Raw genomic sequence first — 21,869 nt, forward strand, 5'->3', positions numbered from 1 at the left:
AGAGGGAGAGTAGATACAGACAGAGTGAACCTCGAAAGAAGGGAGGATAAGGGAGGGTGGGGGTTGGATAGGGTTGAAGTAGCAGTTTTTAGAAAAAAGGAAACCCACTCCCCCTGTTGTGAATTCCGCTCTTGGGCTCCCTCCGGTGGTTGTAAGTGGCACTTTTGTGAGTTCTGCTCTTGGGCTCCCTCCGGTGGTTTTAAGTGGAATGGCTGCTCCTTGGATTTAGCAGTCTGCAGCTGCTTCCACTGATTGTCTTTCTGCTCGGCTTTTATGCCTGGCTCTTCCCTTCAGCCAGTGCCACTTGTCAATGGTTCCTGGTTGGATTCACATCTCTGCTTGGATTTCCCTGATATCCTGACCAGTTCAGCAAAGATAAGTCCTTGCTTTGCTCTTTTCTGTCCACATGTTGTGGACTTATTGTTCTGTGCATTCTATGTTTTGTCCAGCTTGTCAGTATGGATTTATTCAGTTAAGCTGGAAGCTCTGGGAAGCAGATTTACCCTCCACACCTTTAGTCAGGTGTGGAGATTTTTGTAAACTCTGTGTGGATTTTTTGTAGTTTTTAATACTGACCGCATAGTATTCTGTCCTGTCCTTTCTATCTAGCTAGACTGGCCTCCTTTGCTACATCCTGGTTTCATTCTATGTATGTCATTTCCCTCTCCACTCACAGTCATTACTTGTGGGGGGCTATCTATCCTGTGGGGATTTTCTCTGAGGCAAGATAGCTTTCCTGTTTCTATCTTCAGGGGTAGTTAGTTCTCAGGCTGTGACGAGGTGTCTAGGGAGTGACAGGAACATCCCACGGCTTCTTCTAGTGTTGTGTTGAGCTTAGGAACTGCGGTCAGTACAGGTACCACCTCCTTCAGAGCTTGTCCCATGTTGCTCCTAAACCACCAGTTCATAACATCCCCCACCATGTCTGTTGCCAGAGCGAGGAGAGTTGGTAAAATGGAGGCCACCGTAACTCAGTGCAGTAGGGGAGGCCGTGTCAGGGGGCGTCAGCCGTCAGTCTCAGTGAGGGCCAGGAAGGAAAGGTTGCGGGAAGTAAAGAGATTGTGGATCAGGTGGAGCTTGTTGCAGACAGAGCGGGCATTCCAAAGTGCCCCAGAGAGAGGAAGCAGGGGGATGGGGGTCAGTTGCACAGGTTTTAAGTGTGAGGGATTGCGGTAGTTTCTCATAGTGTGAGAAGGATAGGGGTGAGGATTAGTGGAGTGAAAATAGTGAGGGCAAATGTAAGTATGGTTAAATAGCAGGGGAAGAAAGGAGAAGCAAGTAAAATTAGAATACAGTGATTAGTCTTACCGTCTGGCCGATTCCTGGACTATTTCTGGCATATTTCTGACGATACACTTAAAGATGTCACTTGAAATGATGTCACATCTGACTAAAGTCAAATCTGACCGAAACCATTCAACTTATACCATTCAAGTGTCCAAGAAATGAAGCCAGGTAAGAGAGGGAGGAGGGGGGAGAAGGAAGGAGGTGGAGGACAGTGGACAGCAGGGGACAATTAGCAGATTGCAGTTAAATGAACATTTAACTGCCATGAAAGCTGAAGAAAGATAGGATAAGATAGGAGGAGAGTGTTAGGTGTGAAAAGCATGGATATATCAATCAGCATGCAGTAAATTAGAAGTATGATTCATTGAATTAAAGCATGACGATTGTTAATAAAATATATATTTGCACTGCAGTTTATACCTATTGATGTTATATTGAATTTGCTTCCTTGGGCTCCTGGTATTCTACACTGTGGAATTAAAATCCTTTGTACTCATTGATCAGTAACAGAGCTGTGTGTGCTGACCTGCTCTCCTTTGGTTTTATTATATGTTTTCTGTTTTTTATTATGTCTTGTCACTCGTGTTTTTTAAATAAAATGAATATAATAAGTGATTATTGGTAATTCATTTCCAAGTGTTTTTTTTCTGTTTTAAATAATGGGTACATGTTCTACCCACAAAAAAGAATTCAGACATCACTATTTTCATGTACGGAATAGTAATCTGCCGCATGTGAATATGTCCCAAATACTGGATTAATCCAAAATTGGAACAAATAGTGACATTTTCCTATTGCATAAAAAGTTTTAGAAAGTTAAACAATTAAGGATGAAGATGTTTCTAGTCATCATCATGAGCTTTCCAAAGATAATGAGGCATCTGCTGCTGGAAAGGGAGTGTATGCCCAAAATAAGACTAATAGAAAAATTACAAATAACAACATCTTGGCTGCATACAAAAGGGCAAAGTGCTTATAGAATCAGTTGTTGCTTTGGGAGTGTATATGGGGTCACTGTCCTATTTCTTGGTAATAAAGTATAAAATGAATTTGTACAATTCAATGTGCGCACTTACTGCTTCCATTGATAGTTACACTAGCAGCCATAACAGTGAAACAAAATACCCTCTGTCACCCCATCAGTGTCCCCACAAACTGATTTCAGGGTGTCAATGGGATGTCATGGCAATCAGTGATCTAATCAGGATTATCAGGTCTGACTGCTTTATTAGGCAATATTAATAGGATAAATTATAGCTACAAAGTCACAAGTTCAAATACACATCAAACGCCAATTAACCACAAAAAAGTAACTTTATTATTATAGCAGGGGGCACACATTTAAAAGCATATCATGATAAAAACAGATTAAATACATAAGAATATATAAAGACAGAAAGAGCTAAAATAGTAAAGTGCATATTTCAAACATAAATATCCATAAGGAACTAAGTCTAAAGCAACACATGCATAAACCCATGATAAATAAATGGTAAAAAAGAGCCCGTACAAAGATGACAATCAATATAGCTTTCTTTCTGGACAACTGTATTGGCAGGTAAAATCTACACAATTTAATGTAACTAACGGTAATAAGTCATGAGCAAAGCATAGCTGCAATACAGCTTATAGTTCCCACCACATGGATACATAAGGGCAACTCTGGGTCGGAATGGGACAAACAGACTTACCTGGCACACAATCCTCACCAGCGCACATACTATAACCCAATCCAGGCAGAGTTACTCTATAAGTGACTGATTCCCTACAACATATTTAAAATCTGAATGCTTATTTCAGCAGAAATCAGTCATCACTATGTTTCATTTACATTTCTAGGACCAAGGGAAAAGTTTCCAATAATATTAACTCCCACAAAATTTTCTGATTTTAATATTGCACATTAGTCCTATATTAATAGAATAAATAAAGGTTATATTTTAGGAATCATTAGTTAGGGTTTGCAATTTTTAAATAGTGAAAGGCATGCACAAAGTATAAACTGCAAAAATAATTTTTAAAAAATCTTGAACTGAGGAGTTTTTTTCTGCCAGCTACTACAGGCAGCAGAAAAAAACTGTAGACGGGAAAAGTGGGAGCAAGAGCAGCCAATCCACTGTGAGGTCACGAACCATCATGGCCCTCCGGGAATCTGTCCAATTGGTAAGACGGCCAGTCTGGGCCTAATGCTATGCCATGTTAACATTAATTATTACTTTGCTAGAATGTTAATTTACAGTTTAGAGATGGAAAATGTTTATTATATCAATCATGATTTCAACCTTTTCTTTTTCGGAATCACCTCTATGGTAGAAAGTCAGTTGGGTACTTCTATTATTAGAGGAGTAGTATAATCAGAGTGTCGAATACCCATTGAGTACGCTGGTGCTTTGCTCTTTTGACTTGTTGCTTTCTCTGGACTATGAGCACCAGGACCTGGACTGGCATACTCTACTTTTGAAGTCTGATGTCGACCAAGCATGGAGAAAGCTGGACCTCTTCGCAAGTAGCTGTTATTATCCGTTGGGTTATAGTGAGCTGGACCAGGTGTATCACACAAATCTTCAGAATGCCCTCCACGATGTATTCTGCCAGAGAGACTGAAGGCAGGAGCAGAGGCTTTCAAAGGTACACGAGGTCCCACCACTGGGGGCAAGGAATATGTGTTTGGAGCGGGTACCTGATCTACTGATCTGTACCGTGTTCTGGAACCAATTGAGTATGACGGTGGCTTCCGATGTGTTGGAATAAGACATTTCTCCGGTTTATATACTCCTGGACCTGGGATCATCTCCTTATTATCTATAAAACATACAGCAATGGTCATAAATTAATTGTTAAAAAGTGTAGGCTAACAACTGTAAAGATAGACACATTTTATCCTCGAATTAAAAGGGATGTAAATTGAAAACACATTTTAAAAATTACCTTTAAATGTATTCTAAATATAATATTCTAATTATGATTATTTAGAAAACTAAAAACTGTTATTGCCAAAATCGTCCCAATCTTCAGATATCAACTACAGCCCCAAGTTTGGCCCCGAGCTTGATATAGGAAAGAGCTTTCTGTGTTGATGCATCATCATGTGCATTTAAAAAAATAAGGTGGTTTCTACTTTTGTCTATGCACTGGCTGTGACAGAGAGGGGTTCAGTCTTAACTACCTAAGGCCAGTCTCACACGTCCAGATAATTCCGGTACCGGAAAAATAAATGTCTACACATAGAACTGGTAGATATAGGCTGGATTCACACACAACGTATAAAAATACGGTCTGTTTTTTACAGACCAAATACGCAGAAATGTTCCCTGAACAGTGATCCGTATGTCAGCCATAGGCAAGGTGTGGCTGCGTATTTTGCACATGTAAACCTCTGTATGCATCCGTATGGCGAGATTTTCTCGCAAGCTTGCAAAATGGACATAGAATGGATCCATGGACTCAAATATTCGTGAAAACATATATGCAGCATATATATATATATATATATATATATATATATATTTATTTAATACAGAGCTACAGTAGATAACAGAAAAGCCGGTAATTCAATTGCCGACTTTTGCTATCTCCTTATCAAACCAGACAGGATATCAGAACTCGAGCCAGGGAGCTTTCTAGGAAAGTTCCCACGATCTAGGAACAACCAGCAGAGGGCGCCTCACCGCAAATGCAGGTAAATATAGGTCAATGACCTACTTTACCTACATTCTCCGGGGCTTTGCAGACATGAGCAATGTTGCATTAGCAAAGCTCGTGGCTGCAAAATATTTTAACCCCTTCAGATGGATTTACATCGTTGGACTTTACAGATCTGCGGAAGGTAAGGATATTGTTGGTTTATTATGTTTTTTTTGTTACAGAACGAGGGTCTTCAGTGATTGGATTGGGCGTTCAATAAAATATTAAAACAACCTTTGTTTTTATTTCATTAAAATAATGTTTAATATTGTGTTTGTGTATTTTTTTAACCCTTTACTAGTATTGGATTAATAATGGATAGCTGTCATAATTGACGCCTCTCCATTATTAATTTGGCTTAATGTCACCTTACAATAGCAAGGTGGCATTAACCCTTCATTACCCCATAACCCACCGCTACACGGGAATGGGAAGAGAGTGGCCAAGTGCCAGAATAGGCGCATCTTCCAGATGTGCCTTTTCTGGGGTGGCTGGGGGCAGGTGTTTTTAGCCAGGGGGGGCCAAAAACCGTGGACCCTCTCCAGCCTATTAATATCTGCCCTCAGTCACTGGCTTTACTACTCTGGCGGAGAAAATTGTGCGGGAGCCCACGCCAATTTTTTCCGCCATTTAACCCCTTAATTTACTAGCTAGAACGGCCAAATTTTGCATAGACACACTACTGACATTAGTAGTGTGGAATATGCAAAAAAATGGTGATATGACATGGTTTACTGTATGTAAACCATGTCTCATATCATGTCGGGTTTAGGAAGGAGAAAGCAAAAGCCGGTAATTGAATTACCGGCTTTCTGCTATATCGCGCTGGATGAAATATTAATATATATACATATATGTGTCTACTGACATATATATATATATAGACAGTATATATATTTATATTTTTTTTAACACATGGATCCCTTGTATATCCGTATGTCGGTTTTGCAAGCCTGCGATAAAAACACGCAGTACGGATGACATATGGATTACATACGGAGGATGCCATGTGCAAAAATCGCTGACACACCCTGCCTACGGAGGAGCTACGGACCACTATTTTCGGGACTTTTCAGCGTATTACGGCCGTAATATACGGACCGTATTTTCATACGCTGAGTGTGAAGCCGACCTTAAAATAATTTTCTCCGCCAGAGTGGGAAAGCCAGTGACTGAGGGCAGATATTAACCTAGAGAGGGACCATGGTTATTGATCCCCCCTTGGCTAAAAACATCTGCCCCAAGCCACCCCAGAAAAGGCACATCTGTAAAATGCACCTATTCTGGCACTTAGCCACTCTTTTCCCACTCCCGAGTAGCGGTGGGATATGGGGTAATAAAGGGTTAATGTCACCTTGCTAATGGTTAATAATGGAGAAGAGTCAAAAAGACACCTATCCATTATTAATCCAATAGTAATAAAGGGTTAAAAAAACACACATTATGAATAAAGTATTTTAATGAAATAAATAAACACATGGGTTTTAACATCTTTATTGTATGCTCAATCCAAATGACGACACTTGTCTTCTGAAGAAAAGGGGAAATAAAAAAGCAACAATATCCCATACCTGTCCGCCGTACAGTCATGTCCCACAATGTAAATCCATCTGAAGGGGTTAAATAATTTTACAACCAGGAGCCTGCTAATGCAGCCACCACTGGCTGTAAAAACTGGGGAATGAATGCAATGCAGGGGATCATAGCTTCGTAGACTTGCGGTGATGCGCCCCCCTGGTGGCATAAACTCATATGAACTCTAGCGTGGGAATTTTTCTGAATATTTTCCCACGCTAGTGTTCATATGAGTTGAGACTTTAACAGAACGAGAAGTGTATTTGTGGTGTGAAGAGATGGATGTTCCCACCAAACAAAGCTTTGCAGTGAGTGGTGAGCTCTGTGATGCATCTGATGAAGAGATATTGAAAATAGTTAACCGACTCACTGAACTTGCCCACCCTAAAGTGATCGACCGCCGGAAGGAAAAGGGGGGGACAGTTACCCACAGCCCTGGGCAGATCTTGAGGAAAGAATACTTCCCATCCATGGTAGCTGTGTCTTCAGAGTATGGTCGACAATGGCAGATCACTTGACCTACTGAGTCCGAAGTTGAGACCCGGCAACAGGATTCAACCCCTCAGCTTAGAAAGACTAGTATATGGCCGCCCTCTACTCCACCTAGATTCCGTCCTGAAGAGACAGCGGCCCCTGCTGATGTGCTTATGACAGCTATGGAAAAGTTAGTCAGTCAGTTTGGCAAGATGCAGCCAGAAGGGAACTACCGTCGTCTAAGAACTTTCTCGGGTGCCCTCCCCACCCCTGCTGGAGAAGAAGAATATGATACTTGGAGGGATGTCACTTTACAGTGCCTAGAAGAGTGGCAGTGCACTGATGCTGTAAAGAAGCAGAGAATAGAAGAGAGCTTGAAGGGTACTGCTATGGAGGTGGTGCAGGCTGCTTGGCGGAGCAAGCCTCTGGCAACTTATCAAGATTATATGAGTGCTTTAGAAGATGGTTTTGGATCCCCTGAAGATGCTACTGATCTCCTCTATAAACTCCGTACCATCTACCAACAGCCAGATGAGAAGATGTCTGACTATCTATACCGACTAGATAAGCTGGTTCATAGATTAGTATCTAAAGGTGGAGTCAGCCCTAAAGAAGTTGATCAGTGTCATCTGGAACAAGTACTCAGAGAAGCTCTCACTCATGATCCAATTGCCCAGCGGATGAGGTCTTGTGATGGAGAGAAGATTCCTGGTTCTTTTCATGAGTTGCTTAAGGAAGTTTGGAAGGAGGAGGTTATTTTGGCCGCAAGAGAGAAGACAGCCCCTCGGGTGACTACTGTTGCCTTGAAGCCAGCAGCCGACTGCCGAGATATAGAACTGTTGAAAGTCATCGAGAAACAGGGGAGCAGATTACACAACTGTTAAGTGCTCAGGCCAAGACAATACAGCGGCTACAAAGTGCTGCGGAAGTAGCCAAGAAGCAAATCCTGGTTTCAGGAAAAGAGAATGATGACCTCTGTAGAGTAGAGAGTAGGAAACCAGAAGGGTGCTTTGTCTGTTGGAGTCCAGGCCATATAGCTCGTCAGTGTCCGAAGAGGTGGAGCCCAAAGAACTCTTCACATCTTCCCCATCACCCTCAGAGGCAGTCGGGAATGGGAAAGGGGGCCAGTAGAACCCCATACTGAGCCCCCATCAACAACAAAGACCTACTCTACCACCCCATCCAATTGTGCCTCATCGAAAATCCTGCCTGAAGGTTTAGTCGGACCATCCCTACATGTCCCCGCATATATCAATAGTCAACCTTGCACAGTATTGCTGGATAACGGGTCTCAAGTATCCATCATCTTTGAAGGATGGTATAAGAGATATTTACCCAACGTGCCTCTGAAACCATTGTCTGGACTCATGGTGTGGGGACTGAGTGAGCACAGCTACCCCTACAGATGATACGTGTCCATGACTCTACGATTCCCAAAGACTGTTGTTGGAGTAAATAAAGAGATACCCATCATAGCGCTAATCTGCCCAGAGGCCGAGGCAGATGAGAGACCAACACCTGTCAAATTGGGAACAAATACTAACATCTTCCGCACGTTAGCTCAGTGGTGTCGGGAAGTTGGGGAGAAAATTACTCGCAGACCCTATCCATCCACCCAGTCTGCCTGGAGGCCTATGTGAGAACGGAGGAGGAGAAGAGGGAACTACAGCCTGAAAGCTTTGACCCTTGTTTTGAAGAAAGTGAGCTAAAAGGAGAAGAGAGGGGGTTGGTCATTGACGGCCTGATAATGCGGGGTGCAGTTTTTTCTCTAGGTGAATGGGACATGGGTCTCGCCCAAGGAGTGGAACATCGCATTCGGTTGAAGGATCAAAAGCCTTTTCGAGAGAGATCCCGAAGATTGGCCCCGGCGGATATAGAAGATGTCAGGCAGCATCTACGCGGTATGTTAGACACAAGAGTCATCATAGAGTCTAATAGCCCCTATGCTTCCCCCATCGTTATAGCTCAAAAGAAAAATGGAGCTATTCGGATGTGTGGATTATCATACCTTAAATAAACGTACGATCCCTGACCAGTACACTGTGCTCCGAATCGATGAAGCTTTGGATTGCCTGCAAGGGAGCCAATGGTTTTCTGTGTTAGATCTCCAGAGTGGCTACTATCAGATACCCAGGTCAAAAGAGGATCAAGAGAAGACCGCTTTTATCTGCCCCATTGGGTTCTTCGAGTTTCAGAGACTGCCTCAAGGACTGACAGGTGCTCCGGACACTTTTCAGAGATGTATGGACAAAGTAGTGGAGGACATGCACTTACGTGAGGTCCTAGTTTGTCTAGATGATCTTATTGTTTTTGTGAAGACTCTGGAAGAACACAACCAGCGGTTGCTCAAGGTGCTGGATCAGTTGAAGGAGGCTGGGTTGAAGTTGTCCCTTGACAAGTGCCGGATTTGCCAGACGACTGTGAAATATGTGGGGCACATAATCAGCAGAGAAGGAATTTCCACCGACCCCGCCAAAGTGAAGGCTGTTGTAAACTGGCCAAAGCCCACCAAACTGAGGGAGCTTTGGTCCTTTTTAGGATTTTGCGGATACTACCGAAGATTTGTACCCCAGTACTCTCGGATTGCGAAGCCGTTAACTACCCTTACCCAGGGGTATCCCCCTTCCGGGAGGACAGACCACTCCTCAAGGTCAGGAAAGAGGGTCTATTTCAAAGTTAATGAACTTTTTGTGGATAGATGGACACCTGCATGCGCCGAGGCATTCGAGAAACTGAAGTCATGATTGACCCAAACCCCAGTGTTGGCCTATGCAGACCCCAGTAAACCATATGTGTTACATGTAGATGCTTTTCTTCATGGACTAGGAGGGATTCTCTATCAAGACCATGATGGCTGTCTGCGTCCCGTTTACTACATTAGTCGAGGATTGATTCCCAGTGAACGCAACTACCCAGCTCACAAACTGGAGTTTCTGGCTTTGAAATGGGCTGTAGTGGACACGCTGCATGACTACATCTATGGGGTACACTTTGTGGTTCATACCGTCAACAATCCATTAACCTACGTGAGAACCACGGCAAAACTGGATGCCACAGGGTGCCGGTGGCTTGCCGCACTCTCTGTACGATTTCAGCTTAAAGTATCGACCTGGGATTAGTAACATTGATGCAGACACACTCTCTCGCCTGCCTAGGAAACCCTTAAATGAGGAAGAAGAAGGGGGATGGATAGAGGTCCCTGCCCCTGAGGTGAAGACTCTGTGCCATAGACATCAAACTAATGCTCTCCCTATGCAGGGTTGTGCTGAATTCTTAGGAGTATCCAGTGAAGCGCTCCCATTATTGTACTGCCGAGAGATAAATGTAACCCCAGGCTCTCTCCCTCAACTGACTCGTAATCAAGTCCGAAAGGCGCAGCAGGAGGATCGATCTGTGGGGGTAGTCCGATAGTGGGTTAAGAGGGGCTGGAGGACCGAAAAGAGAGCATTACGAACAGAGGAATCTGTCCTGCTGACTCGGAGTCTCTAGTCGTAAGAAATGGACTACTATACCAGGAGGCAAAGCGCCATAATGGAGGAGTCCGCCGACAGCTGGTGTTACCCACCTGATTTCGGAGGATGGCCATGAAGTCCCTGCATGATGACCATGGACATCTTGGCATCGAAAAGACCACGAGTCTTGTGGCTGACTGATTTTACTGGCCTCGGATGGAAGCGGATATTGAAGAATACTGCATATCATGCTCCCTGTGTGTGTTGAGAAAAACCTTGCCTTTGAGAACAGCCCCCCTTGTGAACATTACCAGTGATGGCCCACTTGAGCTAGTGTGCATTGATTTCCTCTCCATCAAGCCTGATGAAAGCAATGTCAGTAATGTGTTAGTGGTCACTGACCATTTCACCTGATATGCCCAAGCCTACCCCACCAAAGATCAAAGGGCAATTACTGTAGCAAAAACACTATGGTAGAAGTTCTTTGTACATTACGGGCTGCCTGCCCGCATCCATACCGATCAAGGAAGAGATTTAGAAAGTAGACTCATCAAGGAGCTATGCGCCATCTGTGGGATCAAGAAATCCAGAACCACCCCGTATCACCCCCAAGGGGACCCTCAACCTGAGAGGTTCAACCGTACCCTTCTGAACATGTTAGGCATTTTGGATCCTAGGAAGAAGGGACAATGGAGCAGGCATGTGAGTCAGTTGGTTCATGCCTACAATTGCACCACAAAGGAGTCAACGGGATACTCGCCTTATTTTCTCATGTTTGGAAGAAAAGCCCGGCTACCAGTGGATATTAGTTTTGGAACATCCTTTGACAGTTCTAATGGGAAGACCTACTTAAAATATGTGTCCCAGCTAAAAGAAGATTTGAAAAAAGCTTACCGATTGGCAGAGCAGGCCTCTGGTCGGTCAGGGAAGCGCAATAAGACTCGCTACGACTGTAGAGTTCGGAAACAAGTTTTACTGCCTGGAGATAGAGTCCTTATCCAACTTCTAGGGGTATGTGTCCACGTGCAGGAAACGCTGCGTGTCTGACGCTGCATAGAGCCACAGCGTCAGACACGCAGCGTCCAGATGTTACAGCATAGTGGAGGGGATTTAATGAAATCCCGTCTCCACTATGCGTGGTAAGACGCACGTGGCGGCGCTGCGACTCCGGACATGCTGCGCGTCTTTTCAGATCGCAGCATGTCCGTATATCTTGCGGCGACGCTGCGGCGCCGCAAGATATAGCACAGGGCCCTATGGTGGGGAGCGATGATCCCGGATGTGTGCTGTGAACACATCCGGCATCATCGCGTCCCAGAAAGGGGGCGGGGCTTACCGCAGAGCCGCTAAGCTGCTCCGGCGATACCGCCGGCCATCCTGAAAGTGGACACATACCCTAGGTCTTCCTGGGAAGCACAAGCTTGCTGATCAGTGGTGTCCTGACCCTTATGTGGTGATGGAGAAGCTGCCTGGTGTCCCAGCCTACAGAGGGATGCCCGAGAAAGGGGGTGGAGCTGTCAAAACCTATCATTGACACCATTTATTGCCTGTGGGAAAAAACATCCCTTTACCTCCATTGCATACCTCTGAGGTTCCCAGGCTGATACACTTTAATTCAAATTCTGTTTGGCCTTATTTCCCAGTATCTCCCATGTGTCCAGGAGGTTAGTTTGTGTGCATGTAAATTTGGTGTTAGGCTAGTTTCACATTTGCGTTTAAATCCGCAGCGTTTAAAATGCATCCGCAAGTGGTGGTAAAAACGCATATAAATGCGTACAAACGCAGCGTTTTTTAGATGCATGCGTTGTCACATGTGGTTAAAAAAACGCCGAGTTTGTATGCGTTTTTTCCTGCGTTTGAATTTTTGGTGCGCATGATGAGAAATTTCACAAGAGAAAAATCAAAATAACCAGACACCGCCAATGGGACTACAGAGGGCGTGTATGATGGGATCTCTATATATAGACCCTAGGGCTGCTGAAATTTTAACAGTTTGCTACTGTGTCATGATGAATCTTCGCATGGAGAGCTTTTATTTCAACCTGGATTTCAGCTTCAAGCTGTTTCTTGCCTGTGCTTTTGCTTGGGAGCAAGACAGAAATTGCGAAAGATGGAGAAGGAAACAACGTAGGCGTTTTTGGAGGCACCCCATTATTGAACTACGTGAGAGCCGTGGAGCCTATCACACGCTATATACCGAGCTTAATGCTAACCCGGAGAAATTCCAGGAATACAAACGAATGTCGCAAGACTAGTTCCGGGATTTGCTTTCTCGTGTCCAAGGAGCCATACGGCGACAGGACACCCAGCTCCGTAGAGCGATTCCACCCGAGGAACGTCTGCTGGTTACATTAAAGTACGTTCAAAATCTAAACCAATGACAGTCCAAATTTAGTGTTTTCTGACATGTATTTTTTGTGTATTTTCCTTTCTTTTTTTATCGTAACCACACCATAAAAAGAATAGATTGTAATGTTTTTTTTGTGTTTGTTTTTCTTCCAGATTTCTGGCCACCGGAGAGAGTTTATCATCCCTCCACTTCCAATACCGGCTTGGAATATCCACCCTGTCCGGAATAGTTGCGGACACCTGCCGGGCTTTGTGGAATGTACTCCGGGATGAGTTTATACCCCAACCCACCTTGGACATGTGGCTTGAAATTGCGGAAAAAATCTGGAATGTGTGTGATTTCCCCAACTGTTTAGGAGAGGTGGATGGAAAGCACATTCGCATTATCAAACCAGCCAGGACAAGATCGGAGTACTTCAATTACAAAAAATATTTTTCTGTGGTGCTCATGGCAATAGCCGATGCGAACTGTCGCTTCATCGCTGTGGACATTGGAGCTTTTGGCAACGATTCCCAGACTTTTAAGAACTCGGATATGGGCCGCCATGTGTATGGCAACAATTTCAATTTTCCACCGCCACAACCTCTCCCCAACACTCAAGGTCCACCGATGCCATTTGTTATGGTTGGGGATGAGGCCTTCCAGATGTGTGAAAACCTACTGAAGCCATATTCCAGTCGGGACTTGAACCACACTAGAAGGATCTTTAACTACAGACTGACCAGGGCCCGAAGAACAGTAAAGTGTACTTTTGGCATTCTGGTCGCTAAATGGCGCATTCTTGCATGAGCCATAAATCTAAAAGTGGAAACAGTCGACGAGGTGGTCAAAGCCTGTGTGGTTCTGCACAATTATATAATGGTTAAGGAGCAACCCAACATTGAACTGGATGAACCTGTTGCACACCCACTGCCCGATTTCCAGCATCACCCGCTGCGGTCAACTGCAGCCGTTGGTCACATGCGGGACCAATTTGCTGCCTTTTTTGATTCAGATATTGGACGTGTGTCATGGCAGGACAATGTTGTTTAAAAGTCATGTTGTAATTACATCTGTACCAGTAATTTTCTACAATGATAATAATATTTCTCATTAATAAACTTTAGTTTTGGTTGTGTTGACCGTCTCTCCTATCTTTTTCCTCTCCAAACCAAGGTTGTCCTAAAACTGGCAGCATTTGATCTGTATTTAATATCAGTTTTTGTAATCCAAAACCAGGAGTGGGTGATAAAGGCAGAGGTGCTAGTTATTATGTTAATATCATAATTTACCTCTAATTGTTCCACTCCTTGTTTTGGCTTACAAATACTGATATAAAACACTGGCCACATACTGCTAGTAATGGCAGCCATGTTGCTTTATTGGTAAGCTTGTTGACGTCATTGCGTCATGATTGTCTTCTCCTGTATCCATTGGACACAAACTGAAGAGACAATCACTGTCACACTATCTATACTCATCAAGTCAGGTGCCAGAAATAATGAATTCATGATAAACATATACAGGCTCATGAATTCACTATTTCTGACACCTGTGCAGGTGAGCATAGATATGTAGTGTGTGACCACCATTGTCCCCTCAATTTGTGTGTAATAGATTATGTATAAAGAAGAGAAAATCGTGTTTATACAAGGCAGTTCTCTACTCAACAGGTCAGGTGTCATAACTAATGAGTTTTTTGACACCTGACCTGTTCAGTAGAGGTCTGCACTGTATTTCCACCATTTTCTCTTCAGACTGCCACACTAGGCACAGACAAAAAGAGATTATGGAGATACATGTAATATTTTTTGGCCCACCTCATATCTGTATACTAAAGACACACAAAGCTGCAGTCTTTTTATTTTTAACTACTGGAGATATGATGTGGCCCAAAAAGTAAGTGTGTGGCGACGTTTCTTGGCACACGGTGTGTGTTGCCAGCGGCAGAAGACACAATAAACCAAACATAATTGTGGCAAATCAAACTTTTTTTATTTTGTTAACAACTCAAAAAATTATATTTTACTGCGCCGGCTTGGGCTAGAGTGATGTAAACGGGGGGTGTGAAGAACTGAGGCCTGGCTAACCGTGGACAACGCAGAGTCGGCAGGAGAAGGGGCAATGAAACTAGAAGGGTCTGGAAGTTCGGGGATGGGGCTTGACACATGAGAGGCTTGAGACGCACTGGAAGGGTGAGACAAACCTGACATTACAGACACACTGGTAGGTGAAGGGGAGGAATGCTAAGAGTCCTCTTTTTTTTCTGGGTTTTTTTTTGGTTTGCCTGGTTAGGGGAGGTCTTGGTGGGCTCATATGCCGTGGCGTGGTGGCGGGTCACCTGTCAGGGTCCGGCTGCACTGTGTCAGAGTCCATAGTGCTCGTAGATCGTGCAGCCATGCCAGAGTCCATAGTGCTCGTAGAGCGTGCAGCCATGCCAGAGTCCATAGTGCTCGTAGAACGTGCAGCCATGCCAGAGTCCATAGTGCTCGTAGAGTGTGCAGCCATGCCAGAATCCATAGCGCTTGTAGAGCAGAAGGCCATGCCAGGGTCCTGCTGCATTGTGGTGGAGGCGGTACGAAAGGCCATGCCAGGGTCCTGCTGCATCGTGGAGGTGGCGGTACGGAAGGCCATGCCAGGGTCCTGCTGCATCATGGTGGTGGCGGTATGGAAGGCCATACCAGGGTCCTGCTGCATCGTGGAGGTGGCGGTACGGAAGGCCATGCCAGGTTCCTGCTGCATCATGGTGTCAGTGGAGGAGGTCCAAGCAGGAGCAGCGGATGTCATGATGGTGGCAGTGGGATGTCCAACTGCACTCGGCATGGTGGTGCTGTAGTGGTGTCCGGCTGTGGAAGGAATTGAGGTGGCCGTGCAGTGGGATGCAGCAGAGGTCGGCATTGAGGACAATCGTGACAGTGAAGGCACAGGTGGATATGCCCCCACTGTCTGCTGGAAATACCGACTCTGCTGCATAGCCTGCACATAAGCAGCATTGCAGGCCTGCATGACACTCAGCTGGAGATCAGGAGTAAGGTATTCCGACATGCCCTGCTCAATTTGGTTAAAAAAATGATGAGCTGGCCTCTGGAGGTCGGCTTTCACGTGATCAAGGCTTTTGGTGACCTCCTGAATACGTGCATTCAAGAGGTTATGTGAAACATCCATTCGGTCACCTAAAGCCTTAATTGCTTCATGTAAAGCCGAGCTCAAGTGCAAAAACTCGGGCATGAGTGACCTGTCCGAAGCCCTCTGCCGCTGCCGGGATGAGCCCAAAAATAAGGGGGCAGTGGAAGAGGTCTGCGAGAGGAGAAGACCTGATGTACCAGCTCCCTGGTCTCCAGTTAGTGTGGAAGGCCCACTTGCTGCTGCGCTGCTGGATGGCTGGGACGGGTCCGTGGCTGTCGGATGAAGGACCGCTCCAGAACCTGGGCCGACAGTCGTGCTGTATGTGCTGTGAAAAAAGGAAAAATAAAATTATTATCAAAAATTTACCAGACGCAAAATTCTGTGGAATTTAAAAATACAGATTATGGCAATACAATACAACCTAAGGCTGCAGTCACACTAGCAGTATTTGGTCAGTATTTTACATCAGTATTTCTCAGCCAAAACCAGGAGTGGAACAATTAGAGGAAAAGTATAATAGAAACATATGCACCACTTCTGTATTTATCACCCACTACTGGTTTTGGCTGAGAAATACTGATGTAAAATACTGACCAAATACTGCTAGTGTGACGGCAGCCTAAAGCATGTGATAAATACTTACGTTCTCTGGGCAAGGACCGGTCTTAAAAATGACAGAGCGCGATGGTATTTGTAGCGTCTGATCATTGCTCCTGAACCACTGGGAACACGGCTCTCTTGACGCAGGTCCTTGTTGAAGCGGTCCTTCATCGAACGCCAACGTGTTTTGACTTTGCCCACTGTTAAAAAAAAACATTATGGTCAGAAAATGAACTTTTTGCCGTGCTCAGACAACTGTGTGTGATGAGAGAAACTCCTGAGAGTTTCTTTCATCACACACAGTCGAGTGAGCACGGCCAAGGTCTCTGCTGCTTCACACTGCAGTGCAATACTTACCAAATGCAGTTTGGACCTGTGTCGGGGCATTGTCCCAGCCATCCCACATCGTTTGGGTCCTCCTCATTCCATAACCGCCGGATCATGGTGTTGTTCGAGTGCAGTGGATCCCGGCTGTCCCACAACGGGACTCGCTCCAGGACCAGGGTGATAAGGAGGTCATTCTCTATCAGGTCATTGTCCCGTTGTGAATCCTAAAAATTAAAGAAAGTCATTAAAGTTTGCTCAATTACATAAGGAAAAGAAAGAAAAAAGATGCTGAGAAATGGCATGAATAGGAAAGTCAACATACAAAAGGATTCCAGAAGAAAAAAGTTAAGAAATACGAGTGGAAAGAAAGGAAGATTCAAGAATATTACACTGAGGACAGTCAGCCTTGTATACGTACCCGCTGCCGTCTTTCCACCAGACCTTGACTCTGCTGCTCTTGCCCTGTCTGTGCCGCAGTAGAAGAGCTCTAAAAAAAAGGAAAAATCAAATTGTCACATGTGTCGATGTGACAGTGAATACTTACCAATCTGATGAGGCAAATACGCACCTCACTGACATGCTCCACTCCCGACTGTCCTGGCCGAAACTCCTCACCAGATGAAGAATCCGAAGAAGACATTCTGATGCATGTAGAAAGAAAGAAATGGCAGAAATTAGGACATGTAGAGACAGAAAATAGAAAATAAAGGCATTGGCTAGGATATACTCACATTGTTCAGGGTCTTGTTATCCTCCAAGATGTAGCCTGTCTGTGTCTCGTCTGCTTCAGAGTCTGGTGAGAAGTGACCTGCAACTGTCCACACCCTCCCTTTTATCACCTTGATGGTGGGGGGTGGCTTATCAGTGTCTAGACATGGTTTTCTCAATTGAAACGCATGCGTTCAAAAACGCAACCAAACGCATGTGCTTAAAAACGCATGCGTTTACATAGACAGCAATGCGTTTTTTTACGCAAACCTTGCGCAATCGAACGCATGCGTTTCCTGGCGGCAAATAGACGCCTCTAGAAATTACTACATGTTGCATTTTCGCGCCAAGCCGCAAGCAATGAAACGACGCCTGCGTCGTCAAACGCGGCAAAACGCGAACAAAAAAAAGCATGCGTTTTTAATGTTAAATATAGGAAAACACGACGCATGCGTTTATATGCGGTACAAACGCTGCGGCAAAAAACGCAAATGTGAAACCAGCCTTAGTCAGGATGCTTTAACCCCCATTCATGTTTCAGGTGGTGAGTCCTCATGTGATGGGACACTTACAATGACTCACCAGGGGGAGAATGTAACACCTGCACTGGGAACTGTCAGGGCAGCTACTGGTATACTGGGACTTATAGACACTAAAGGTACCGTCACACATAGCGACGCTGCAGCGATACCGACAACGATCCGGATCGCTGCAGCGTCGCTGTTTGGTCGCTGGAGAGCTGTCACACAGACAGCTCTCCAGCGACCAACGATGCCGGTAACCAGGGTAAACATCGGGTAACTAAGCGCAGGGCCGCGCTTAGTAACCCGATGTTTACCCTGGTTACCATCCTAAAAAGTAAAAAAACAAACACTACATACTTACCTACCGCTGTCTGTCCTCGGCGCTCTGCTTCTCTGGTCTGGCTGTGAGCTCCGGGCAGCCAGAAAGCAGAGCGGTGACGTCACCGCTCTGCTTTCCGGCTGACCGACGCTCACAGCCAGAGCAGGAGGAGAGCAGAGCACAGCGCTGGAGGACAGACGGCTGTAGGTAAGTATGTAGTGTTTGTTTTTTTCCTTTTAGGATGGTAACCAGGGTAAACATCGGGTTACTAAGCGCGGCCCTGCGCTTAGTAACCCGATGTTTACCCTGGTTACCAGCGAAGACATCGCTGAATCGGTGTCACACACGCCGATTCAGCGATGTCTACGGGGAGTCCAGCGACGAAATAAAGTTCTGGACTTTCTTCCCCGACCCGCGATCTCCCAGCAGGGGCCTGATCGCTGCTGCCTGTCACACTGGACGATATCGCTAGCGAGGACGCTGCAACGTCACGGATCGCTAGCGATATCGTCTAGTGTGACAGTACCTTAAGAAGAGCTTTGCAGCTGCTGTTAACAGGGACCTACAGACATTAGCAGATTTTCCCCTGAGCTGCAGTAGACTACAATTCCCAGGGACCCTTGTTTCAGTAAGATGACACAGCCTGGATTGGATGAGGAGGAACTTGGAGGGAGGAGCTAGGCAGAAATTGAAAGCAAGAGTTCAGAGAAAGAAAAGAGCGTGGCAACTTGCTGTGAGAGACTGAGCCCGGCGGATTTGCATCCTTCTATGCTGCAGTGCTGCTGTCCCCTCAGATATACCCATGCTGCTGGAGAGAGCGCGGCTTTTGTTTACCCTCTGAAGCAAGTTACATCAAGAACTTGGAGAGTTCTGCCGGCACTCCGACCGTATAAAGGACCGGTCGCCCCCAGCTGGTGTCCAGAGACCCATCCGACCGTTGGAGACGTGCAGTGAGTGCCCTTCTGAGACTTGTGGTTCTACCAGCGCTATTTACAGTGAGTACACTACAGCCCAGACTATTGCCATTAATATTCATCTAAGTGCACAAACTGTTCTAATCTGCGCGCCAACATCCGCGGCAATTGGGCCCCAAAGTTTGGACTGAGTTAACCCCTTAGTGACGGAGCCAAATTTTTAAAATATGACCAGTGTCAATTTATGTGGTAATAACTCTGGAACGCTTCAACATATCCTAGTGATTTTGACATTGTTTTTCTGTGACACATTATACTTTATGATAATGGTAAATTTAGGTCAATATGTTTTGCGTTTATTTATAAAAAATATCAGAACTTTGAGAAAAATGTTAAAAAAAAATTTCAAACTTTGAATTACTATCCATTTAATCCAGATAGTCTTACCACAGCAAAACATTAAATGTTACAATGACATTTCCCAGTGAATGCATTTGTAGTGGTTGAAAGCAATGTTAAAGTTGTAAAACGCTGCATTTTAACTAAGCCTAAGTGTGAGAGGAAATTTTCGGTCTGGGGTTAAATATTTGGCCTTACAGGCAAGTCATTAACCTTCAAAGGATGTACCTTGACTAGTGTTGAGCGATACCTTCCGATATTTGAAAGTATCGGTATCGGATGGTATCGGCCGATATCCCAAAAATATCAGATATCGCCGATACCGATACCCGATACCAATACAAGTCAATGGGACACAAATATCGGAAGTGATCCTGGATGGTTCCGAGGGTCTGAAGGAGAGGAAACTCTCCTTCAGGCCCTGGGATCCATATTAATGTAAAAAATAAAGAATAAAAATAAAAAATATGGATATATTCACCCCTCTGGCGAACCCTGGCTATCACCGCTGCAAGCGTCCGCCTCCGTTCCTGAGAATGCTGAGAGTGAAGGACCTTCGATGACGTCGTGGTCAGGTGACCGGTCACCTGACCGCTCATGTGACCGTGACGTCATCGAAGGTCCTTCACTCTCAGCATTCTCAAGAATGGAGGCGGATGCTTGCAGCGGTGACAGCCAGGGTTCGCTGGAGGGGTGAGTATATCCATATATTTTATTTTTATTCTTTACTAGCTGAAGAGCCCGGCATTGCCTGGGCATAGTAAAATATCTGTGGTTAGTTATAGCACCTCACTTCTCTTATTTTCCCATCACGCCTCTCATTTTCCCAATCACATCTTTCATTTTCCCCCTCACATCTCTCATTTTCTCCCTCACACCTCTCATTTTCTCCCTCACTCCTCTCATTCCCCCCTAACACTTGTCATTTCGACCTCACATCTGTCATTTTCCGATCACTCCACTATTTTCCCTCACTCGTCTAATTTTGCAATAACACCTTTACATTTTCACCTCACACCTCTCATTTTCACCTCAGTATATACATGTTTGTCATCTCCATTATATATAGTATACACCTGTATGTCATCTCCTGTATATAGTATATACCTGCTGTGTGTCATCTCCCCTGTATATAGTATATACCTGTATGTCATCTCCTCCTATATATAGTATATACCTGTATGTCTTCTTCTTCTATATATAGTATATACCTGTATGTCATCTCCTCCTGTATATAGTATATACCTGTGTGTCATCTCCCCTGTATATAGTATATATCTGTGTGTCATCTCCTCCTGTATATAGTATATACCTGTAGGTCATCTGCTCCTGTATATAGTATATACCTGTGTGTCATCTCCTCATGTATATAGTATATACCTGTAGGTCATCTGCTCCTGTTTATAGTATATACCTGTGTGTCATCTCCTCCTGTATATAGTCTATACCTGTAGGTCATCTGCTCCTGTATATAGTATATACCTGTGTGTAATCTCCTTCTGTATATAGTCTATACCTGTAGGTCATCTGCTCCTGTATATAGTATATACTTGTATGTCATTTCCTCCTGTATATAGTATATATCTGTGTGTCATCTCCTCCTGTATATAGTATATATCTGTGTGTCATCTCCTCCTGTATATAGTATATACCTGTGTGCCATCTCTCTTGTATATAGTATATACCTGTGTGTCATCTCCTCCTGTATTAGACCGCATTCACACGTTATTTGGTCAGTATTTTTACCTCAGTATTTGTAAGCTAAATTGGCAGCCTGATAAATCCCCAGCCAACAGGAAGCCCTCCCCCTGGCAGTATATATTAGCTCACACATACACATAATAGACAGGTCATGTGACTGACAGCTGCCGTATTTCCTATATGGTACATTTGTTGCTCTTGTAGTTTGTCTGCTTATTAATCAGATTTTTATTTTTGAAGGATAATACCAGACTTGTGTGTGTTTTAGGGCGAGTTTCGTTTGTCAAGTTGTGTGTGTTGAGGTGCTTGTGGCGACATGCATGTAGCGACTTTTGTGAGATGAGTTTTGTGTGGCAACATGCGTATAGCAACTTTTTGTGTGTCGAGTTGCATGTGACAGGTTAGTGTAGCAAGTTGTGTTCAGCAAGTTTTGCGCATGGCGAGTTTTGC

At 44.7% G+C, this 21,869-nt stretch overlaps 1 protein-coding gene and 1 long non-coding RNA gene across 2 annotated transcripts in view; one reads left to right on the forward strand and one right to left on the reverse strand.

Moving 5' to 3' along the window:
* The window catches only part of LOC138679719 (uncharacterized), an 88,441-nt gene extending 75,450 nt beyond the window's left edge, over positions 1–12,991 (forward strand). Inside the window, exons 2-3 of the long non-coding RNA XR_011321613.1 lie at positions 3,342–3,450; positions 12,975–12,991. This is a non-coding gene — a long non-coding RNA (uncharacterized lncRNA). The remainder of the gene's footprint in view (positions 1–3,341; positions 3,451–12,974) is intronic.
* Positions 3,378–21,869, reverse strand: part of CIMAP1D (CIMAP1 family member D) — a 130,579-nt gene continuing 112,087 nt past the window's right edge. Inside the window, exon 4 of the mRNA XM_069767821.1 lies at positions 3,378–4,089. Coding sequence (XP_069623922.1) covers positions 3,605–4,089 — 485 coding nt within the window. The 3' untranslated portion in view covers positions 3,378–3,604. The remainder of the gene's footprint in view (positions 4,090–21,869) is intronic.

This window comes from Ranitomeya imitator, chromosome 1, assembly GCF_032444005.1.
Source record: "Ranitomeya imitator isolate aRanImi1 chromosome 1, aRanImi1.pri, whole genome shotgun sequence".
Taxonomy (NCBI): domain Eukaryota; kingdom Metazoa; phylum Chordata; class Amphibia; order Anura; family Dendrobatidae; genus Ranitomeya; species Ranitomeya imitator.